Raw genomic sequence first — 21,330 nt, 5'->3', positions numbered from 1 at the left:
CCCGAAAATTCAAAGACCCAATCCAAAAATGGACATCTGAGGTGCATACTCACTTTTCAGAGGAAGAAATATAAATGGCAAATAAATACATGAAAAAATGTTCCACAGCACTGATCATTTGAGAGATGCAAATTAAAACAACACTGAGATATCACCTCCCCCCAGAGAGAATGGCTGTCATAAAAAGCAACTAATAACAAATGCTGGAGAGGCTACAGGAGAAAGGAACGCTTTTCCGCTGTCGGGGGAGTGCAGACTGATATAACCACTATGGAAATCAGTGTGGAGACTCCTCACAAAACTAGGATTGGAAGTCTCATTCAACCCAGCCTGGGAGTACGTATTAGTGCCGCAGTCTATTTTATCATAAAGAGAACTGGGGAAAATGTAAGTGACTGAATGTAAATGGCTGGAAGACATAAACTGCTAACAAGAAGAGCTGAAGAGGAGACAGCAGGCATTTCCAGAAACAAGGAGGCCTTCCACAATAATGCACAGAACTGGTGTGAGGACAATCTAACAATTACAACTGTGTCTGTGTCTAAACACAGCCTCAAAGCACCCAAAAAAGCACCAGAGAGTGAGATGTTGGCAGCCCAAGGGGACCCTGTAGGAGGCTCTCAGCTGGGGAGCAACGGGCCACCAGCTGGGCAACAGGAAGGTTGTGGGCTTCAACGCGACCCCATGGATGGCCAGCCCCTGAACTATTCATGACTTACTACCTGTGAGAGACATTTGACAAGGGCAGGTGGCAGGAGTCTAGGCAGTCCAGATAACAGCATTTTTGGCAGATCTTGGCAGATACAGCTTGGTTACCACCCTGTCTTCTGTGGTGGCCCTGAGTCATGCCTGGACCTAGTGTGGCAAGTGACACATGGAAACCTCTAGCTTGGCAGGGGATAGAGGGGTGTCACCACTCAAAACCTGTGCACTAGGGCCTCAAGGGAACCATTCCCCTGGGCAGCCCTGTGCCTCGGACCTGGTAATACCGTGGCTGGCCACCAGGGGCACCCGCGCCCACTGTCCAGCTGAGCTCAACCTTGGAAAATCAGCCAGCAGCAGCCTCTGGCTGGCACCACAGAGAGCGGCCACCTCATTTACTTGCTAGTTGTGAGGCAGCTTTTTAGGCAAAATAGATAACTAGAACAGAACCGGTGCCCAGAAATGGAGTGCTGTGGCCACAAAACATAGAATGCTGGGTTAGAGATGGGGCTCAGTGGTTTTGCTCTTAACGCTTATGTACAAAGCCCTGAGTTTGAGCCCCAGCACCACCAAAAGAAAAAAAGAAAAGAAAAAAGAAAAAGAACAGGTGGCTCTGGTCATGAACCAATGCAAGCCATGCCTCAGGAGGCCACTCCTGCAGCTGGAGGGGTGCCCAGATGTGGGGACTCCAGGACCGTGAGCAAAACGTCGCTGGCAGCTGCAGGGTCCTCTGTACCTCGCTGGAGCTATACCACCTTGGGGTCATGGGGTGCTCGACTTCCAGTCTCCAAGAGATACGAGGTAGCTGGGTCTGGCCCAACATGTTCTAGCAAAGAATTGTAAGAATTGGCTTCATGGTCAAGAACAAGAACCAGAACTATGTAAGGCCTTGGCGTGTGACCCTGAAAGTATCTCTGCTGTTGTTCTTGAGAAGCCCTGGTAAGGACAGGCCAGATGGTAAGGGGTCTGTCCCAGAGTGGGGGCTGCTGTGGTCTAATTTGTGCAGGGAGGAAGCTCACCTTGTCTAAAGAAACAATCATACCGAGTAAATTCTTACACCAAAAGTGCAGAGTTAGGAAAAACCAATACAAATAACCAAAGTATGTGCAGTAAGCTGGTCAGCTGCAATCCAGAAATTTAAAGGAAAAGAATATTGTAGGGAACGCGGAATCTGCAGAGCAAGAGAGGCACAAAGCTGGGCTAGGGAAGCAGGACTGGGCCCCAAGCAAAGACCTGGGACAGGTGACCATCAGGGTAGCCAGCTGTGCAGCTGCAGCCACAGGGTCTGAGGAAGTGCCCTGCAGCCCATGCCCGGCTCCGCCCAGGACCACCAGCATACAGTGAGGCTTCCCACGGAGAGAGGCTCTTCAGGCTACTGAGACAGGCAGTGTTCACTGTGCACACAGAGAAATGGACATAGTTTGTGGGCAGAGTGAAAACAGTAGCTAAGGGCTGGTGAGATGGCTCAGTGGTCTAAAGCACCTACTTAGAACAAGCTTGGCAAAGCACAGGGACCGTGGTTCAATCCCCCAGCACCACATGCCAGCCAGCCCCTCACACACACACACACACACACACACACACACACACACAATTAATAAATAAAATTAAAAAAAAAAAAAGAAAACAGTAGCTAAGCACCAAAAAAAGACAAAAGACTGCTGCACAGTCTGCTGTTGGTAAGTAGTGCGGCAGCTCCTGCCCAGGTGTCGAGGACAAACCTGATTAGAAGGAGGGTTTGGTCTCCAGGATCAAGAGAGGAGGGACGCAGTGAGGGAACACTGTGTCCACACACTAGCCCCCCACAAGGCACGTAAATGCAGTTTATGAATACAAAAACAGGCAACCAAAGCCTCAGTGAAGAATAAGAGAGGGGGCCGGGGAGATGGCTCAGTGGAATAAGCGCTTCCCTGGCAAGCGCAAGGACCTGCGTTCAACCCCCGGTTCCACCAAAAAAAAAAAAAAAAAAAAAAAAAAAAAGAATAAGAGAGAACTTACCAGAGACCCAACCATTTCGGGCGCTCAAGGACACAATGTATCTGGATGCTAGGGCGAAGGCTAACAAAGAGGTGTCCTAGCTCCCCTCTGTGAGTTCCCACACATCAGCAGGAAAGAGCCAAAGAAAAGGAAGAAAAGGCTTCCTGTAGGACAACAGCAGGCCACAGCTCAACAAGGACCAACAAAGATCATACTAAAGAACACATCCACAATACTTGATCCTCATTAAACATACGTTTTGGGGTTAATAAAACCATTCACTAGCCACCGACTTACCAAAAAGTTGTATCACCTAAAAGTATAATGTAGTACTCAAAGTCAAGGAAAAACATATTGTCAGTAGAATTACTGTACAGAGACATACTTGGGCCTAAGTTAACTACTTCCCTATTCTAGGCCTTCAGGTGTTTTCACCATCACACTGTGGCTTCTATGTTTTGTGAATATTGTGGAAGCACACTCGTGCAACCCAACATTTTTTGCTCACAATTTTTAGGGAGAAAAACAAATGGATATGATGGCGTTTCTGTGGCATACTCTTCAAGGAACGATACCGAGACAGTCTCTCCTTGCATCTAAACCCATGTGTGCCACGTTCCAGGGATGATCTGGGCGTTCCCTGATCTGGCAACGGAACGTCAGGGAGTACAGCAGACATGCGGGTTCTTCCTCGTTGCTGCTTGCCCATTTGGGTCCAGGCACATCTGAAGAGGCCTGGGGCTACTCAGAAGCGGACAAGAGTCAGTACCACCTGCCAGACACTACACCAACGTCCTCAGCAGATGAGTAGTCTCATCTGTGATCCAAGCAACCCCAGCATAAGAAATGCCTTGCAGAGCCCAACCCAAAAGCACATCCACAGAACATCAAGAATGAAAATTAAGTTTTATGAAGTTATTATTATTTTTTAATGTACTTGGTATAGCAGCTTGGACTTGTAGTGACCCTCCTGTGTTCCGTCTCCCCCCAGCACTAGGATTACAGGCACCACCACCACACCCGGTCTCGGTGGCCGGTTCAGCACGCCCAGGGGCAGGGCTGGCAAGACATTTGGGGGCGGGGATTGAGCCCCTGTCCCTGGGCTTGCCTAAGCAGGTGCTTAGTCTGCTGAGCTATCTCCCTAGCCCCTGAAGCTATTAAGTTTTGACTGGTACTTATACAACAAATGCTGATACATCTAAGTCTCTAAAATTAAATGTTTTTAACAAAATCATGTGGAGGAGAAAGCTTTCAATGTCTTGTCAAGTGCAATCCACAGAACTTCACAAGAACATGTGGATCTGAAAAATCACACTCAGCAGCAACTACATAGCTTCACTGTGGTTTCTGGGGCTGACAGGGCCGTGGAAATTCCAAAAGCAACTGTCTGCACGTAAGTAAATTAAATTATGCTTGAAGGCTTTTTTAATCACACAAAATCTTTTTGCAAACCATAAATCATTGAAAGGATCTGTTACTTGTAAGCATTGTATTGTATCTACATTTTGAAACATTGGTTTGGGGTAAAAGTACAATGCATCTAATTTTCCCATTTGAGTAATGCAGAATGCTCTACAATTTTCCTGCGAAATTTATCATTAGAACAGGTTACTACTGCATGGTGGCATATTTCCATAGCCCCACCTCTTGGGAGGCTGAGGCAGGCTAAAAACTGTCTCAAAAACCAAACAGAACAGATCACTACATTAGTGGGAAACTCATCATTCACCTTGTGAAGTCCCATAAACCACAGATAGTTTGGGGGATTAAAAAATGATAGGGCTGGGCCGGGGAGATGGCTCAGTGGAATAAGCACTTGCCTGGCAAGCGCAGGGACCTGAGTTCAATCCCCGGTTTCGGGGAAAAAAAAAAAAAGATACGGATATTTAAGAAACTTAAGGGTTTTTTTGGGTTTTGTTTTTGAGACAGGCTCTTGCTACGTAGTTCAGGCCGGCCTCAAGCACAGCGGTCCTCTTGCCTCAGCCTCCCAAGCGCAGGAATTACAGATGTGTGCCACCATACCCCGAGAAGCCACAAATTTTAAAGCAATGTCTGCTCTAAGTTGACTTTTGTTTACAAAAACAACTTTGCAAATACTTATCTTGACTTAATTGTGGCAAAATGAATACTATCAACCACAAAGTCAGGAGGATGAACATGAAAGTCCTGTGAGCCTGGGCAGGTTACAGCTCCTAGAATGGTCTTCAGATTCTTTTTTCTTGGCAAACCATTCCAACAGCAGGAAGTGGGGAGCCAGAGTGGAGCCTCTAGATCACAGATTGGAGACAGCGAAGGCACTGGGTTGAAAATCTCTTCCGGAAAACGGGTTACTTCTGCCTGGGCCACACCTTCCGGCCCTGTGCAGCGGGTGACACTGGCCTTGCCCACCTCCTCCTGCTTTTTACAAACCTAGCGCGCATCTCCCCACACCCGCAGGACGCGCGGGCTGCGGGATCAGGAGCTGCTCCGGTGACTCGACGCTGGCCACGCCGGGCCGGCTCTCCCCGCTCACGACGGACGCACGGACGCACGGACGGTCCGCTCCGCTGCAACCGCCAGCGCAGGGGCGCTCCTTCGGGCGGGCCCTCAGGCGCTGCAGCACGACGAACGACGCTCTCCTTTCGGAGCTCACTTCTCCAGAAGCCAGCTTAGAGGGTCACCAGCTGACTCGGACTGCCGCTGGTACGCAGGCTGCGCCGCGGGAACCCGGCGGGACGACGGCCCCGAAGCCGCGCACACAGCAGCGTTTCTCGAGAATCAAGGAACGTCGACGCGGCGGGGCGGGGCGCCGTCTCCGCGCTCCTCCTCCTGCCAGGGCGCCCCTCGGCCGGCTCCGCGGCGGCCTCGCCCGTCCCGGGCGTCTCCTTTCACCGCCACCAGCCCCGCGGCCCGAGCGCGACGCGGGAACGCCAGCGCCGCGGGAGGACCGCGGCCGGAGAGCCTCGCTTCGCAGAGGAGGCGCGGCCTGACCGAGACGGCGCTGTTTCCGGGCGGGGGTCCCGCCGCTGCGTGGCCTGCCGGGGGTGGGGATCCCCCTCGGCTCCTCTTCCGGAAGCGGCTTGTTACCAAGCCCTAGTGGTGGTCCGGAATGCTGTGGAGATCACGCGGAAATCAAGTGTAGGCGGCAGGGCTTTGACTTTTTTAGTTTGGCTAGACGGTATTGCAGCTATACGATCCATTTGTTTTGGTAATTTTAAAGCATAAGAAGTCTTTTTATTTACGCTGTTCTGGAGACAGAGCCTTTTTTGTAGTTCAAGCTGGCCTTGAACTCTGTGTGGTCCATGCTGGCCTGGAACTAGGGAGGATCCTCCTGCCTCAGCAGCCATGCCCAACTCGAAGTCTCTTAAATGTATTAAGAAAGAGAAGTACTGTTAATTGATACGTAAAAATATGTTGCTGGGGATATAGCTCACTGGCTTAAGCGCCTGTCTGGCAAGCATAAGGTCGAGTTCGATAACCTGTGCTGGGGGAAAAAAAAAAAATCATCTGTTGAACACATCCTTCATCAGTGAAAGTGAAAAAAAGTGTTGTCATCCACTAGCACAATATCAGTGGACTAAAGCTATCTTAGTGGGATAAACTTATTGGATACATTCTGGACTAAAACACGATTTAATGGAGCAGGTGTGCACCACAGTCCTTGCGCCAATTTCCACACCAGTCTCTGGTAATTATTTGCCGGGACTCTCAGCTTCACCAAACCACCCACCAGTCTACCTTATCTTCTGTTGGTTGGTCTTTCGTAGTTAGGCCCAAACTAACTTTCCCTTCCTAGTTGTAGCCATAAGCGGGTTCTGCCAGGGGCTTCTCCCAAGTTGCTACCATGGCCCTTGCGCTTGTCAGGCAAAAGCTTATTCTACTGGGCCATCTCCCCCGCCCAGAGGATCTCAAGTTTAAGCCTAGTGTGGTTAACTTAAAAATTGGTGAGATGCTATCTCTATTAGAAAAAAAAGTGTGTGTGTGTGGGGGGGGGCAAATAGCTCAGCCGATTAAAGCGCCTGCAAGCAGGCGCGGGGGTGGGGGTGTTCGATCCGGGGCACGCTGAGACAGCAATTGAGACTGGGCGTGGTAGAGTAAGCCTGTAATCCCAGCTCTCCGGAGGCTGTAAACAGGTGGATCACTATGAATCCAATCTAGTAGTGAAACCCTGAACACCCTGTAGACCCTTCCCTAAAAATAAAAAATAAGGGGCTGGAGAGATGGCTCAGTGGTCTAAAGCACCTACTTAGAACAAGCTTAGCAAAAGCATCAGGGACCGCGGTTCAATCCCCCAGCACCACATCCCAGCCCCCCCTGCCCCCTGGTGGGCTGAGCTGGCCTCTCTCTCTCTCTCTCAAATAAATAAATAAATAAAATTTAAAAAAAAAATAAAAAAATAAAAAATAAAAGTTTGGGGATGTAGCTCACTGTGGAGGCTATGACTTCAACCCCAAATACCAAAACAAACCAAACCATAAGCAACACTTACTTTATGTCAGAGGTTTCCACCCCTGGGTCATGGACTGATACTTCTCACTCTGGGACCTTTCAGGAAGTGGGGTGCAGGCAGGTGGGCACACACACCTGTAGTCCTAGCACTAGGGTGGCTGAAGCCCTGCTAGGGGTGGCAACAATTAGTGCGGCCTTCTGGGGGCGAGCGAGCTGATCTGGTGGCAGGCTGTGCCCCGGCCTGCGCGTGGTCACCCTTTGTCCACGGCTTCCACCCATACCCATCTCGTCAGCACCATCAGCTCAGGCCTCAAGCCACTCCTGGCCAAAGTGAGTATAACACAGCTGTCACTGGAGAACACTTGACAACGGGGACAGACACCATGATGAGACCAGCACAGGACTCTGGACTGACAACAAAGCACCAAGGAAAGAACACTGCTTACATTACCTGGTCAACAGGTGGCTGCATTCACCATGCCTGCTCTGACACTGCACAGCCTCCCGTCCATGCAGATCCACTCCGTGGGTCGGTATCTGGTACAAGCTTGTTTTTCCTTATTTCTGTGCAGCTGGGATTTGTTACTGCGGTACTCTGATTAATTTCAGGGTAATGCTGGCTTCATTAAATGATCTGGGCAATGTGACTTCCTCTTGGAAATGTTTTATGAAAAGTTGGTATTTATATAACTGTTGAAGCAGAACCATCTGCCTCAACACTGAATTACACACACCCACACACCCCACAAATCTCAGGCAGGTGTGGTGGTGTGTACTTGTCACCCCAGTACACTTGCATTGCAAATTCCAGTCCCACCTACACAACTTGGCAAGACTGTCTCAAAAACCAAAAAGGTGGGGAGATGTGGCTCATTGTGGATGCCCTGGGCTCAATCTCTGATATCCCAAAATGAAAACAAAACAGGCAGGTTTTACTGGGTAGGGGTAGAGCACTCGTGATGTGAAAACCATGCGGGTGACCAGGAGCACCTGTTGCAGGCTGACTGAAGCTCTGAGGCCCAAGGCTGGTGTCCCAGGACAGGATCCAGCTGTCACCACTCAGGCTGTGGCTGCCTTTGGTGGGTGCAGGGGAAGTGCTGTGTCACCACCCCAATATCCTGGTGGTGAAATGTATGCCTCTAGAACCTCAGCGCATGACTGGAGTCTCTGCAGGGAGCTGGGGACAGCCACAGGGAGCTGCACACAGACGCAGGTGCAGAGGAACCAGGGTTTCTCCCACAGGCCCAGGCCATGCATACGAAGCTCCTTATACCTGCCAGGGTGGAGAGGACTCTGCTGGAGTGCGTGCCAGTTCTGGGGGACACGTGCAGGCATGGGTCACTGGTGGAGCAGAGAACTCCGGACCCAGGAACCCTGACAGCTGAGCCCCTCAAGCATCCCTCAGATGACAGCTTGGCTGCTACCCCACCTACACATAATGAGGGCCTCCACACTGCACAGAAAAGAGCTGGGCCAAGTGTGTGAGAGCTTAAAATAGGAGCTCTGGCTGGGTGAGCTGTGCCCACCTGCCATCCCGCCATGCTATGAGGCTGAGGTAGGAGGCTCTCAAGTCTGAGCCCAGCCTGGAAAGTTTAGTGAGATCCTGGTTCTAAGTTTAAAGAATGACAACAACCTAGAAAGTATGCAGTTGTGTGTGGATGTGGCACGGTGAGAAGGCCCTGGCTTGATTCCCAGTGCCGCAAACAAAATCAAACCAAAATAAAAGAATAACCCCAAATCATAACTGAGCTGTCTATTATCGCACCTAGGAGCAGTCGTGGTGCTGGCCTGCTGCTAGCCGCAGACCCTGGACTGTCAGGGGCAGGACCTGAAGGCCTGTCCTACCGTGGCCCTCAAAGTTGTGGTGCAAACAGAGGGCCAGCTGATAACCTGGGGCCATGAGGCCACTGTCCCCTCAGGGGCCTGGGGCACCAGGGATGGGCTGTGAGGTGTTGGGCCGCGGGTGGGGAAGGTGGTGTCCCTGCGCCTGAAACGCTGGTCCCACCTGACCTGGCGGGGCGGCCTAGCCGCTCAGTAGGAGTTGAGCGCCTGCTTGGAGCGGCGCTTCATGTGCAGGCGCTCGTGGCGCAAAAGCCCGCAGTTCTGCCCGAAGCTCTTGGCACAGTAGCGGCAGCGCAGTGCGCGGTCCTGAGGGAGGTCGCGGCGGCGTGCGGCCGGCCTGTCCCCGTCCCCATTGTCCTTGGCATCCCCGGGGTCCTTGGCATCCCTGTCCCCTGGCCGCAGGTGTGCACGGCGGTGTGCTAGCAGGTGTGCTGCCAGCCGGAAGCTGCGCCCACAGGCCCCACAGCGATGCGGCCGGGGAGCCTCGTGTGTCCCGCGGTGCCCAGCCACACTGTCGCCGTCTCCGCTGCGTAGGTGCCGCACAAAGTTGACCCGCCAGCGGAAGGCCTTGCCGCAGCGAGGGCATACATAAGCCTTAGCCTGGGCCCCGCGCGTGCTTGTGCTGCGTTCCTCCTCGTCGCCAGAGCCCGACAGCACGATCTCGATGGTCACCTCCTCCTCCAGGCCATCTTCCAGGGGTGTGGGGCCGGGTGCAGCTGCAAAGACCGGTAGGGCGCGTCAGGGGTGCCCGGGACCGCCATGACTGAAGACCAGACCGCAGTGGGCGTGGCCCTGCTCCATGCTCTGCCCACCCGGCCAAGCCCTGCCTCCCCTAACCAGAAAGAGACCACAGGATCCAGTTCCAGAAGGACAGCAGGTCGAAGACAGACAAGCCAGCCCTCCACCTAGTCACACCAAGGTGGCCCAGAAGGGGCTGGTGCAGATACCGGCTCTGCAGTTCGGCACGCTCCTCCAAGTGTCACCACTCAGTCAGAGACTCAGGCCTGGGTCTCCTAACCTTGGCCGAAGTCCTGACACTCCTGCCCAGCAACCTCCGCAGAGGTGGTGAAGGCAGGAAGTGTGGTGCTCAGGGGCTGGGTCCAGGACAGCTTGAGAGGCCTGGGGATCTGGGGCCTAGACTCAGGTGCAGCAGGCACGCAGGGAGTCACAGGACAGGCCCAGGCAGCCACCAGGTGGCGAGTGGCTGGGAGGGGCCAGAGGGATAAGATCAGGCTGCTCCTCTGCCTGCAGGCCTCCTGCGATGATGCCCTCCCCTTCCCGTGGTGAGAACAAGTGCCCAGGGAAGACCCGGAGAGGCCTCGGCGTGACAAGTACTAGCCCAGCTCCCGTGAGCTGTGGGTGGCCTGTAACCAGCAGTGTCCTCAGCGCTCACTAATGTGGGTGCTGTAGTTGGTCTGGCTTGCCATGGTTTGGCGGGCCAGCTCATGGGCTGGGGCTTGGGGCCAGCAAGGCTAGGTGCTCAGTCCTGACACCAGTGCTTTAGCACATGACCACACAGCATCTGGCAGAAGGATTTCTAAAGGAGCTTTTGGTGTCACTGGTGTCCTCCTATGGATAGGAAGGACTACGGGGCTCACAACACAAGGCGGCCTTCTGCAAGCCACCAGGGCAGGTGAAGAAGCTGCCCCACTGACGCCTCCATGTTGGATGCGTGGCCTCTAGCATGAGTACACTTGAGTCTGGTCACAGGGACCTGGTACCACTGGCAATGTCGGACAAGGTGACCTCTGGTGAGGTCCCCGAGGGAGACCCAGAGAGCTCCCTGCAAAGCAGGCACTGCTGTCCTAAGGGGCGCTGCTTAGGGTGAGCAACCCTAGGTGTGTGGTGCAGGCACTGCCTGGCTCTTCCAACTTCCAGGGAGCTCTGGGAGGAGGAAGCTGAGGGCGGAGCTGTCATCTGCCTGTTTCACTGCTGTAAGGAAAGCCTAAGAGTAACTAGCTGAAGGAAAGAGGCTGGTGCAGCCTGTAGCAGCACAGCCTCCTGGCAGATCACAGTGGCAGACAGGAAGTGAAAAGCAGCCTTGTCCCCCAGTGTCGGTGGTCCCCTCGAACTCTACCTCTGCAGGGAGCATAGCATGGGGGATGGGCCACCCTGCCCCCTTGGGCCCTAGTGTCCATTGCATCTGTCCTTCCTGGGGCTCTGGGCTTCCTCTGCGCACGACTCCTTGCTTACATGGAGTGAAGCCTGGCACCCGGCCTTTAGCTGCCACCCATGGCTGGGGTGGGGCTGAGGTGCTGGACAGTTCTCAGGCCCTCCAGCGACCCAGGTGCTGCTGTCTCAGAGGGGCACTGTGGGATGTGGAAAGCACCGGGGGGAGGAGGTCCCATCCTGCACGGGTGAGGCTGAGGCCCTGTAGTGGGAGTGCTCTGCTGGCTCTCTCTTCCTGTCTCTTCCTGCACTGTGTGGGCCTTCTGGCGACCCCCTGACCTTGAACCAGAACTATGGGTCACACACAGTGCCCAATGCACAGGGTGTCAGTGACAACAGAAACAGACCTAGAGCTAACAAACAGGAGTGCTGAGCTGCCTGCAAGAAGACAGACTGACAGACAACTCACAGAAGCAAGAGGAGGAATGATGTTCCTCGGTGCAGGCGCAACAGGCAAGTAGCGCAGGACATCTCAGGGAGGCGCCTGCTCAGCCCACTGTTCCCCTCAGCCACCACCAGCTGAGAGCAGAGCCCAGTGCCCAGTAAAGGGAGGAGAACAGAGACCTGGGTACCTCTGGGTGCCACAGAAGGTGCCCCTGGACTGGGGGCCCTTGTGTGTGTGACGAGATACGGCGGGACCCTGAGAACTCCCCTATATACTACATGGAGTCGTGCCTGCCATCGAAGGCAGCCAAGGGAAAGCCATGCCAGTGTAAGTACCAAGGCCTCCAGGTCCTGGACACCTCTGTGCAGATTCTGGGAGGCCCGGCTTTGGAGCTTGGCAGACCGGAGAATGCCTGGACCTGAGGCACTGCAGTTGGCTATGTCCTGCTCGGCTTGGAGGGGTGCTGGCTGGGTCTGCACTCAGCAGGCTCCTGGCAGGGCTGCGGCAGTGGCCTTCAGCCCCCAGGATGAGCAGGAAGGGGGCAGCCTGCTCAGGGGTGGTGACTATGTTGGGCCCCGCTCACACCCCCCCAACCCCCCCCCACACCTGTGCCCGACAACATGCGTGCCTGCATCCTCTTGCCCACCAGGCTGGAAGCCCTTACCTGGGCAGGTGCTCTGAGCGAGAGTGGGCACTGGGCAGGCCTGGGACTCAGGCACCTGCAGCTCCTCCCACCTTTTCCTCTCCTCCACTGGGAACGGCTGTGGACCAGGGAAGTCTGCCCAAGAAGATGAGGACAGTGTCAAGTGCGAGGGCCACAACCCGCTGGTCGTGGATGAGAAGGGTGCTCAGGAACCCCGCCCACCAAGCTGGTCTGGGGCTGGGCCTCATGTGGGGGCAGGCTGCAGGGTGAGTCCCTGCTCTTGGAGAAGGTGAGCCATGGAGTCCCAGACAGCATGTAAGCGGGGGGGGGGTGGGGAGGGTTCTCCCAAGAAGAAGCCGTGGGTTCCCCAACTCACCCACAGAGGGGTCCTGAAGCACTTCCTTGCCTGGCAGCTCGGGCAGCTCTGGGACCCGAGGCTCACTGTCTTCCCTGGGAGAGAGGTCTGGCTGGGCCTCGGGGTTGTCTATGCAGAGAAGGGTAGACACACCTGGTTATCTGGGGACTCTGAGGACAGGGACAGCAAGCACAGGAACAGGTGACCCAACTGGCCTCAAGGCAAGCAGCCGGCCACAGAGTGTTGTGGCACTGGGGTCAGCAGGGTGGGAGAGGTCAGGCCAACAGAGAGGGGTGGGGAGCAGCAGAGCCAAGCATGGGGCAGGGCCAAGGGGGGGGTCGAGTCTATGAGAATACCAGGTGCTGACACCTAGGCAGCCCTTCCTATACAGAGGCTGCAAGCTGCGCCCTGGTGACTCTGCTCTCCAGGCAGCCAGAGCCTTACCAGGGGGAACCGAGACCCCGCAGTCCTCGCCGATAATGAACTCCCCATAGAATCCAGTCTGTGCGGGGTCGAGGAGGGACCAGTCTTCTTCAGAGAAGCACAAGATCATGTCCTTAAACGGGGATGCACGGGTCTGCAAGCACAGGACAGGGCTCGCGCTTGGGCCAGGCTACTGCAGGCAACACAGGTCTCTGGGTCCGAGGCAGTGGCTGGTTGTGGTGTCCACATCACCCCTACCCCTGCCCCACCTGGAGTCAGGTCAACAAGAGGACGGAGCTCAGCATTAAGAGCCTGGCGCTGTGGCTGGCTGGTCCCCATGGCCACATGAGAAAGGTGCGCCCTTCCTGTGGGTAGGACGAACCAAGACAGCTGACCCAAATTTGGATGCCACCCAATATCTACTGAGCTAAAAACTGGCTCCACACCAAGAAGCAGCTCTCAAACTCAAGACAGACAGTGAGGCCATGGGCCGGGGATGGACATGGAAGACTCAGCAGTCTTGCAGAGTCAGAGGGAACGTGTGAAGTCATTGTGGACTCAGCGGCCTGGGTCCGACTAGAATTCAGGGCATAGACTTGGGACATCTGGGACAGCTTCACTCCCTGCCAAACCACAACAGATCTAAGACTCCCCTTTGCAGCCCTAAGCCTAGAGTTTCATGAAGCCAGGCATCCTAATAGGCTAATCTGAAGGACTTCACAGCAGAACTCAGCAGATTCACCTCCTGAAAACTAAAGGCAAAAAAGAAATCTGAAAAGCAGCCACAGGAAAACATCACTTTCCTTCAGGAGGATAAAGTAAAATTTATCAGACTGTAGAGCTCTCCCTGAAGCCTTGGAGGCTAGAGAGAAATAGCACAAGAGCCCAGTAAGGTGGTACACACCAGGAATCCCAGAGCCTGGGAGGCTCAGGCAGGAGGATCTCAGCAAAATAGGAGTCAAGCCTGGGCTCCAGTGTGAGTTCAAGGCCAGTGTGAACTACATATCTAGACCTTGTCTCAAAAATCAACCAACCAAACAAACAAACGTAGAAAGAAAGAAAAGAACAAAGAAAAGAAAAGGTACAACAGTAAGTTTCACAAGTGCAAAGAACTGTCACCAGGGACACTGCTGGAACTCTCCTTCAGAAAAGGAGGGGAAAGTAAGACCTCCTCAGATGAAGAGAAACAAGCTCATCTGTGTCCAGCAGAAAAAACAACTAAGAGAATGGATGGAACCGAACTCCTCATAAGGCTGAGGCAGGAGGGTCACATGTTTGAAGCCAGCCTGGCAACTCAGTGAGACCCTGTGTCAAAACTGAAAAGAGCAAAAAATAAACACACAAAAACCCCACCACTGTGGAGAACACTTGCCCTGGGCTGAGCTGCCGACCTCAAAAGCAAAGTAAACGAAAACTCTCCCAAACCACCTAACCTTACAATGAAGCTTGTGTCATCGAAAAGAACCTCACTTTCTTTTTTCCTTTTTTGTCTTTTTGAGACAGGGTCTCCCAATGCAGGTCAGGCTGGTCTCCAGCTCACTTTGCAGCCCAGGCTGGTCTCAAACTCAAAATGGTCCTCCTGCCTCAGCCTCCTGAGTGCTGGGATTAGTTATGCCCCACCACGCCTGGCACAAAAAAAGAACCTCACTTTAGTAAACTGAACACACATAGGGAAATACCACATTCCTTCTCTGGAGTGAGAAGCTGAAAGTTTAAATAAGAAGCAAAATGTATAACAGACTCTGTGGAATATGAAGAAAATATTCAAATGGGAAGGTGAATTGGGGCCAGACACAGTGGTGCACGCCTGAATCCCAGCATGCGAGTGGTTGAGGCAGGAGGGTCACTGAGTCAGAGGCCAGCCTGAGCTGCACAGCGAGACCCTGCCTCAAGAAGACGACAACAACAAAATGGGCCGGTCGAATAGCTCAGCAGACTAATGGGCCTGCTTAGGCAGATGCAGGGGCCATGAGTTCAGTCCCCCAGCCTGCCATGCAGGCCCCGCCCCTGGGCGTACCGAGAGGGCAATTGAGACTGGGTGTGGTGGTGCAAGCCTGTAATCCCAGCACTTGGGAGGCTGTAAACAGGAGGATCACTAAGAGTCTGATTTACACAGTGAGAGCCTGCACACCCTGTCCTAAATAAAAATAAATAAATAAAAGGAAAGAAAAGCAGGGAACTGGGGAGGGGTAAAGGGGAAAAAGAAAGATGGAGAAAAAAGAATGAAAAAGAAGAAATGGATACAAGTTTTGTGAATAAAGAGAGGGAAAGGGGTTGGTTGAGGGAGGGTAGAGGGATGGGAGAAAAAGAATCAAGATCTATCATATACAGGTACAAATTTCCTATGATTGCCAGGAGTGGTGGCACATGCCTGTAATCCCAGCACTTGGGAGGCTGAAGCAGGAAGATCATTGTGAGTTTCAGACCAGCCTGGGTTACAAAGTGAGCTAGAGGCCAGCCTGAACTTCATAGTGAGACCCTGTCTTTAAAAAAAAAAAAAAAAAAAAAAAAAAATCCTATAATGAATGTCACCATTATGTATACCTACAATTTCCAAACAAAGAATTAATTTAAAAAAAAAAAAAAGGCTTGGGCCAGGGAGATAACTCAGTGGCATAAGCACCTGCCTGGAAAGTGCAAAGTTCTGAGCTTGATCCCCAGCTCCTCCCCCCAAAAGCTTCACTTCAAATACAATCAAACAGTAGGTTGACTATCTTGTGAAACCCTCGTGTGTGTAGTCCTTAAAAGAAGTTATACAAACATCAGAGACCATGAAGGGGCCTGCGCAGAGGCCATGCACCCAGTGGGAGCTGCGAGGTGCGAGAGGCGGCAAATGATACAGCTGACATGGAACAGACACACCAAACCCTAGCCCAGGGGGTCCCCACTCTCAAAGCCAGAAGACAGCTGTGACCTGGAAGTGGATGGTACCACTAGCCGAGGATCGTGCCTGTGGGCCACAGTGCTAGAGCCTGTTACCCTCTCGGACACCTGGCAGGTCACCAGGCAGAACACTGGTGGCTTGGCGCCACCCAGCAGGAGACACAGCCCTCACCAGCTGTAAAAGAGCTGAAGTCACATGAAGCACAAGTTCTGCTGACCATGGACTCAAACAAGGCACCAATGGTAACAGAAAGAGGTAATGGGAAAGCCCCTGTGTCTGTGGAGAGCCACACAGTGGCCCTACATCACCCTTCATTCAAAGAGGAAGACTTACCAGAAATTAAAAGTGTACAAAATGACTGAAGATGAAAAAAAAAGCTGAAGCAGTCCTGTGGGAGTGTGCAGCCCTGCACTCCCAACTTAAGAACCTCAAAAGGAGTGCAACAGACCGAAGCATGCAGAGTGAAGACAAGAGAAAGAGCAAATGTCCCTTGGGGTTTTTGTTTGTTTTACTCAGTAGTAAAACAATGAAATTGTAAGCAACGAAAATGGGACCAAAAAATAATCTGTCACAACACTAATAAAGAATAAAAGTGAGAATGCAAAAATTCCTGGCACTGGGAGTAAATCAGAGGTGACCCAACAGACTGCAGATACAAAAGGACCACAAGCATCACCTCAGAAAACTGCACGCACACTGGGCAGCTTATAGAAAACAAGCCACTCTGCAAAACCCGCCCACAGGGAAACTGCACGTTAGCTTCAGAACTGCTGAGGAAATTTAGGACATCATTAAAGCCCCTGGCCACTGCGCTGGCACCGTCGCAGGCTGAGCGCAGCAGTACTGCAGCCTCTTGCAGCAAGTGAGAGAGGCAGGCACCTCCCGGTCTGCCTGGATGAAGCCCGTGTTTCCGATACCCAAAGCAGACAGTGAAGACAAGAGAACCACAGAAGAGGAACCTGGGGATACAGACGTGTGTCAGCAAACAGCCCAGCAGTGTGCGAGTAAGACTTCAAGCTGGGCATCAGGAAAGGGCTCAGACTGGTGCGACTCCACAGCAGGCAGCGGAAGGGGACTCCCGACACCCTACCGACAGTGGCAGAGAGGCTTTCGTAGAGCCCAGCGCTCACACATACGACCTCAAAGAAACACAGGAATGGGTCCTTCTCCAATCCCATGAAGAGAACTGAAAAAACACAACAGTACTCAGCAGAGAAACTCAAACGCTTTTCCTCCAAGATGGGGCCAGGCAGCGATCCCCACTGTGGGACTAGGGACCTAGCTCAGTGGCACAGGGCCCCTGGCAAGCGTGAGGTCCTGAGTTCAATGTCCTGTCCCACTCCACTAAAGATGCCCATTTTCACCCTGTTATGGGGGTGGGGGGTGTTTTAGCCAAAAAATGAGAGAAAAGAGAAGGCAGACACATGGTGGGAAACAAACAGCCCTGTCTTGTACAGAGGACAGGACTGCATCCTAAAACAAAAAAAAGCAGAAAAACTCAGAGGACCCTGTTTTCTAAGTCTCCTTTGAATTTACAAGTAAATTCAAAAAGAAAAGGAAAAAAACCCAAAACCAGCCAAGCACGGGGGCACATGCCTGTAATCCCAGCACTTGGGAGGCTGAGGCAGGAGGTACCCCTCCAGTATGGTTCCATAGTGAATTCAAGGTCACCAGCTGATACTGCATAGTGAGTCCCTGTCTCAAAAACCCAATTGTATTTCTGCACATTAGAAACAAGTATGTTGACATCAAATTTAACAATAAGGCTGGAGCTGTAAAGCTACTAGCCCAACAGGAGCAAGGCCCAGGTCTAACTCCTAGAATCCCCACAGAAGTAAATAAAGCAAGTTGAAGTAATTTTGAAGAAAAATAAATGGTAGGAACTGGTCTGCTTAATCGACTTTCTTTTCTTTTTTGTCACTGACTACATCCTTAGCCTTTAAAAAGTTTTTAGACAGAATTTCACCAAGTTACCAAATTGCCTGTGCTGGGTCCCAAGCTGTGACCCTCCTGCCTCAGGCTCTCAGAGCGTTGAGATTAGATGTGTGCCACCACGCCAGCACAAGAGAGATTTTTTTTAACCACACAATTTACTACTGAGTAAAACAAACAAAAACCCCAAGGGACACTTGCATTATTTCTTACAACTGAATGTTTAGCTACAGTTTTCTTAGAGTAAGAAGGCTTAGCCAGCAGCGTGCTCAGAGCCTGAGGGATGTGAGCGGGCTGGTGGACTTTGTGGGGCATCTCATTACGCAAAGAACTCAACCTCCGAGAAACCCAAGGCGCGACCATCCTGGTCACCTTGTGTGGCTGCCGGAGTGAGGGGACTCCATGCTTCCTGTGCTGCTGGCGCCAGCTGGGAGCCAGAGGCCTGGCTGGGTGTCCACCTCGATCCTGTGGAAACTGTCCCTCTGCCTGTGGGAGTTCAAGGATCCCGACTGGACAGTGGCCGATGGGCCACACACAGTCACGGGAATCCAGAGAGTCTGGGACCACCATACCCCTGCGCGACAGTCACCTACGCTGTTACCGCACTAGGAACACCTAGCTGTGAAGCCAGAGCCAGGGCGCGCCCAGCTTTCAGGAGGGCGCCCAGGGTCCACTCCCTGCGTGTCCACAACACTCACCAAGGGCAGTGGGAAGGTGACCACCTGCTGCGCGTCCCCCAAATTGTCCTCTTGCAGAAGGCACGCATCCTCCAGAGCTGCAAGAGAAAGGCGTTTGGGCCTGAGGTCCCCGATGGCCGACGACACCCACCTCCACTGGAACGTCAAGACAGTGCTGAGACAGCTGGGATCGCAGCCCTCGGCACGCGCATGCGCACACTCCACCAAGCGCGGCAGGCGCGCTCCTTGGCCAGGGCCAGGATTTGAGCGCAGCCCGTGACACAGCCAGATGCCGCCCACAGGGAAACAGGCCGGGCACTGCATGCTTGTGGAGCCCCGCACTCTGCAGGCTGAGGCAAGAGGATCGCTATGAGTTCAAGGCTAGCCTGTACTACAAAATGATACCCTATCTCAAAGAACAAGAGCAAACAAAAAAAGGAAAAAAAAGCGGGGGGGGGGACACCACTGTTCAATCCCCAGCATCACATGCCGCACCAGCCCCACCTCCAGGGCGGGCTGAGCCGGCCACAAAAAAAAAAAAAAAAAAAAAAAGTAGGAAAGCAAGGCTGCTGGTGATGGGAATTACCCCGGGGTTGGTGCCACACAGGGTTACTTTCAAATATAAACTCATGTGGCAGTCTGGATGTGCAAAGTTCCAAGATGAGGCCTCTCCCTAGGTGGGTGAGGGCAGAAGGGGAGCTGCCCACTGCCCAGGGACAGAAGCTGCTCTGTACCACAGGAATGCAGCAAGAGGTTCCTGCACACGTGACTTCAAGAGCTGCTGAGGCCTCTCAGTCTTAGACACTCACGACTGAGAGCCACGCTCATGCCGACTCCAGCACTGTTCCCAATAACCAGCCACCAACCAACCCACTGAACAAAGTGAATGTGGTATGCACGCAGGGTGGAATATTACACAGCCTGCAACAAGGTGGGTCCTGTCATCTGGGAGGATACTGTGTGAAGGCACAGAGAGACACACTTTCAGGACCTTGCTCCTGAGTGCGATCTGGAGTCTACTGAGGACCAGAAGATGGGGACAGCTGCTGGAGCCCAAGGAGGGGACAGCTTCAGTCAGACAGGAGGAATGACTGCAATTGACAGCACATTATTCACTGGCAATTGCTGAGAGCAGAGTGTGTTTGTCACAAAATAGAGCAAGTGCATGTATGAATGCACATTAATTAGACTTGTTTAATTACTCGTCAAAGTTATCAAGCTACATTGTACATCTTAAGTACACGCATTTTCAACATGCCACCCTAAAAAGTGGAAGTAGGCGTGGGAGCCAGGCTTGATGACAGAGCATCCACCTAGCAAGCACAAGGGCCCGAGTTCAATCCTCAGCACCCTAAAACTACATATATGTACACATACACACACAGCACACAGTGGTACAGCATGCGCTGAGGTGGCTGAGGCCAGCTCATCCCCCAGCGGCCACTGCTTCCGCCTTCGGGCCACTCAGCGGCGTGCCTATGCCCAGCTTGCTCCCTGTGGTCCGAGCTCCTCACTGCCCCGGGAGGCACTGGGCCTGCCTAGGGGAACCTGGTGACCCAACCCAAATGACTTTCCACTGGGGTCGGCGTGTCAAGACACAGCTACAGCTGCGAGGTGATCTCCAGGGGCAAGAGCTCGGGCAGGCAGCTCTGCCCATCACAAACCGCCAGCGCCGGGCATGGACGTGCCCTGCTCACACAGGCTGGACGCTGGCCTAGCCTAGGGGTCCCTGCAGTCTGCTCCCTGGGACCCAGTGTCCGCACACCCCAGCTGCACTACACCATCTACTTGGGTGAGCGCTGTGTCCCTCTGCCATTGCTGTGCACGCACAGCCACGCCCACGGCCCAGCCAGGAGCCTCAGCGTGTGGCTGCCCTTGCAGGTGTTCCCACATGCGGTCCTTAGGTCCTCATGCAGCATCCTGCCCCACATCGACACAGCTAGACGGGCACGTGAGGACAAGCCATGGCCAAGGCAGGCCAGGTGGTGCCCCCAGCTCTCTGTGAGAAGGAAGCAGGAGGGTGGCAGGTTCCAGCCCAGCCTGGGAAACTATGCAAGGTGCTATTCCAAGTGAGATCAAGGGCCCAAAGGATGGGTGCTATCTCCACTGGGGGCACAGCTCAACGAGAAGGCCTTGAGTTCAATCCCCTACATGACAAAGTACATAAAAGTGAAATTTAAGAAGGAAGTGCCAGGCTGGCTGACCTTGCTGCACAAGCCTTCAGCCTCTGTACTGTGGAAACAAATCTGTCCGCATTCCTGGTCTGTAGCCCTGTGGGCACACACCCCTTTTTTGACTTTACGCAGGAGGCAACGCAGGCACTTTATGGTGAGAAGCCAGCTGGTTGTCTGGCACATATGGAAACCTGCAGGCTTCCTTTCTCCTTATTATACACTGCGCTAAGACTTCTGCAAACCCCCAGTGGCTCTCTGGCTTCCTGGAGGCTCCCTCTCTACGCTAAGGTAGGGCATACCCCAGGGGCCTACAGTGTGGAGGTCATCGTTCCAGGACCAGGAACTGATCCCACCCATGGTCTCGGCACTCAGGTGGGACACACAGCCACAACCATCGCAGGCACGGTGGAGCCACACCTGGAGTAGGTTGGCACAGGCCTCCACTCCTGTCCCCCACCTTGCCCCCCCGCTTTCCATAGCCCCCAGCTGCATCGTAGTGGGCAGCATAGGTAACGTGAGCTGAATCACAGCTGGGAGGACACTCTTGCCTTCCATGCAAACATCCTGCCCTTGATGCATCTGAGCATGCTGGGCGACCACTCAGCTCAGTGGGCAGCTCAGGCCTCTGCTCAACATTTTACAAGCTCTCGAAAGATTCAGGGCCAGGGAGATAGCTCAGTAGAATAAGCACTTGCCTGGCAAGCACAAGGTCCTGAGTTCAATCCCCAGTACCGCAAAA

The 21,330-nt window shown here is 53.3% G+C and overlaps 1 protein-coding gene across 6 annotated transcripts in view; it reads right to left on the bottom strand.

Moving 5' to 3' along the window:
- Positions 1-8,845: 8,845 nt before the first annotated feature.
- The window catches only part of Znf496 (zinc finger protein 496), a 14,576-nt gene continuing 2,091 nt past the window's right edge, over positions 8,846-21,330 (bottom strand). For 4 of the 6 annotated variants that reach the window (XM_023707753.1, XM_023707756.1, XM_023707754.1 and 1 more), the window contains 6 exons: positions 18,439-18,515; positions 18,113-18,226; positions 12,946-13,078; positions 12,523-12,630; positions 12,168-12,281; positions 8,846-9,665 (listed from right to left, as the gene is read on the bottom strand). In XM_023707753.1, coding sequence (XP_023563521.1) covers positions 9,139-9,665; positions 12,168-12,281; positions 12,523-12,630; positions 12,946-13,078; positions 18,113-18,226; positions 18,439-18,515 — 1,073 coding nt within the window. In that variant the 3' untranslated portion in view covers positions 8,846-9,138. Of the gene's footprint in view, positions 9,666-12,167; positions 12,282-12,522; positions 12,631-12,945; positions 13,115-18,112; positions 18,227-18,438; positions 18,516-21,330 lie in introns of all 6 variants that reach the window. The other 2 variants (XM_023707757.1, XM_004647527.2) reach the window with 2 other exon arrangements.

The sequence above is a fragment of the Octodon degus genome, unplaced genomic scaffold (genome assembly GCF_000260255.1).
Source record: "Octodon degus isolate 3935 unplaced genomic scaffold, OctDeg1.0 scaffold00310, whole genome shotgun sequence".
NCBI lineage: Eukaryota > Metazoa > Chordata > Mammalia > Rodentia > Octodontidae > Octodon > Octodon degus.
This window is presented reverse-complemented; position numbering and strand designations above follow the sequence as displayed.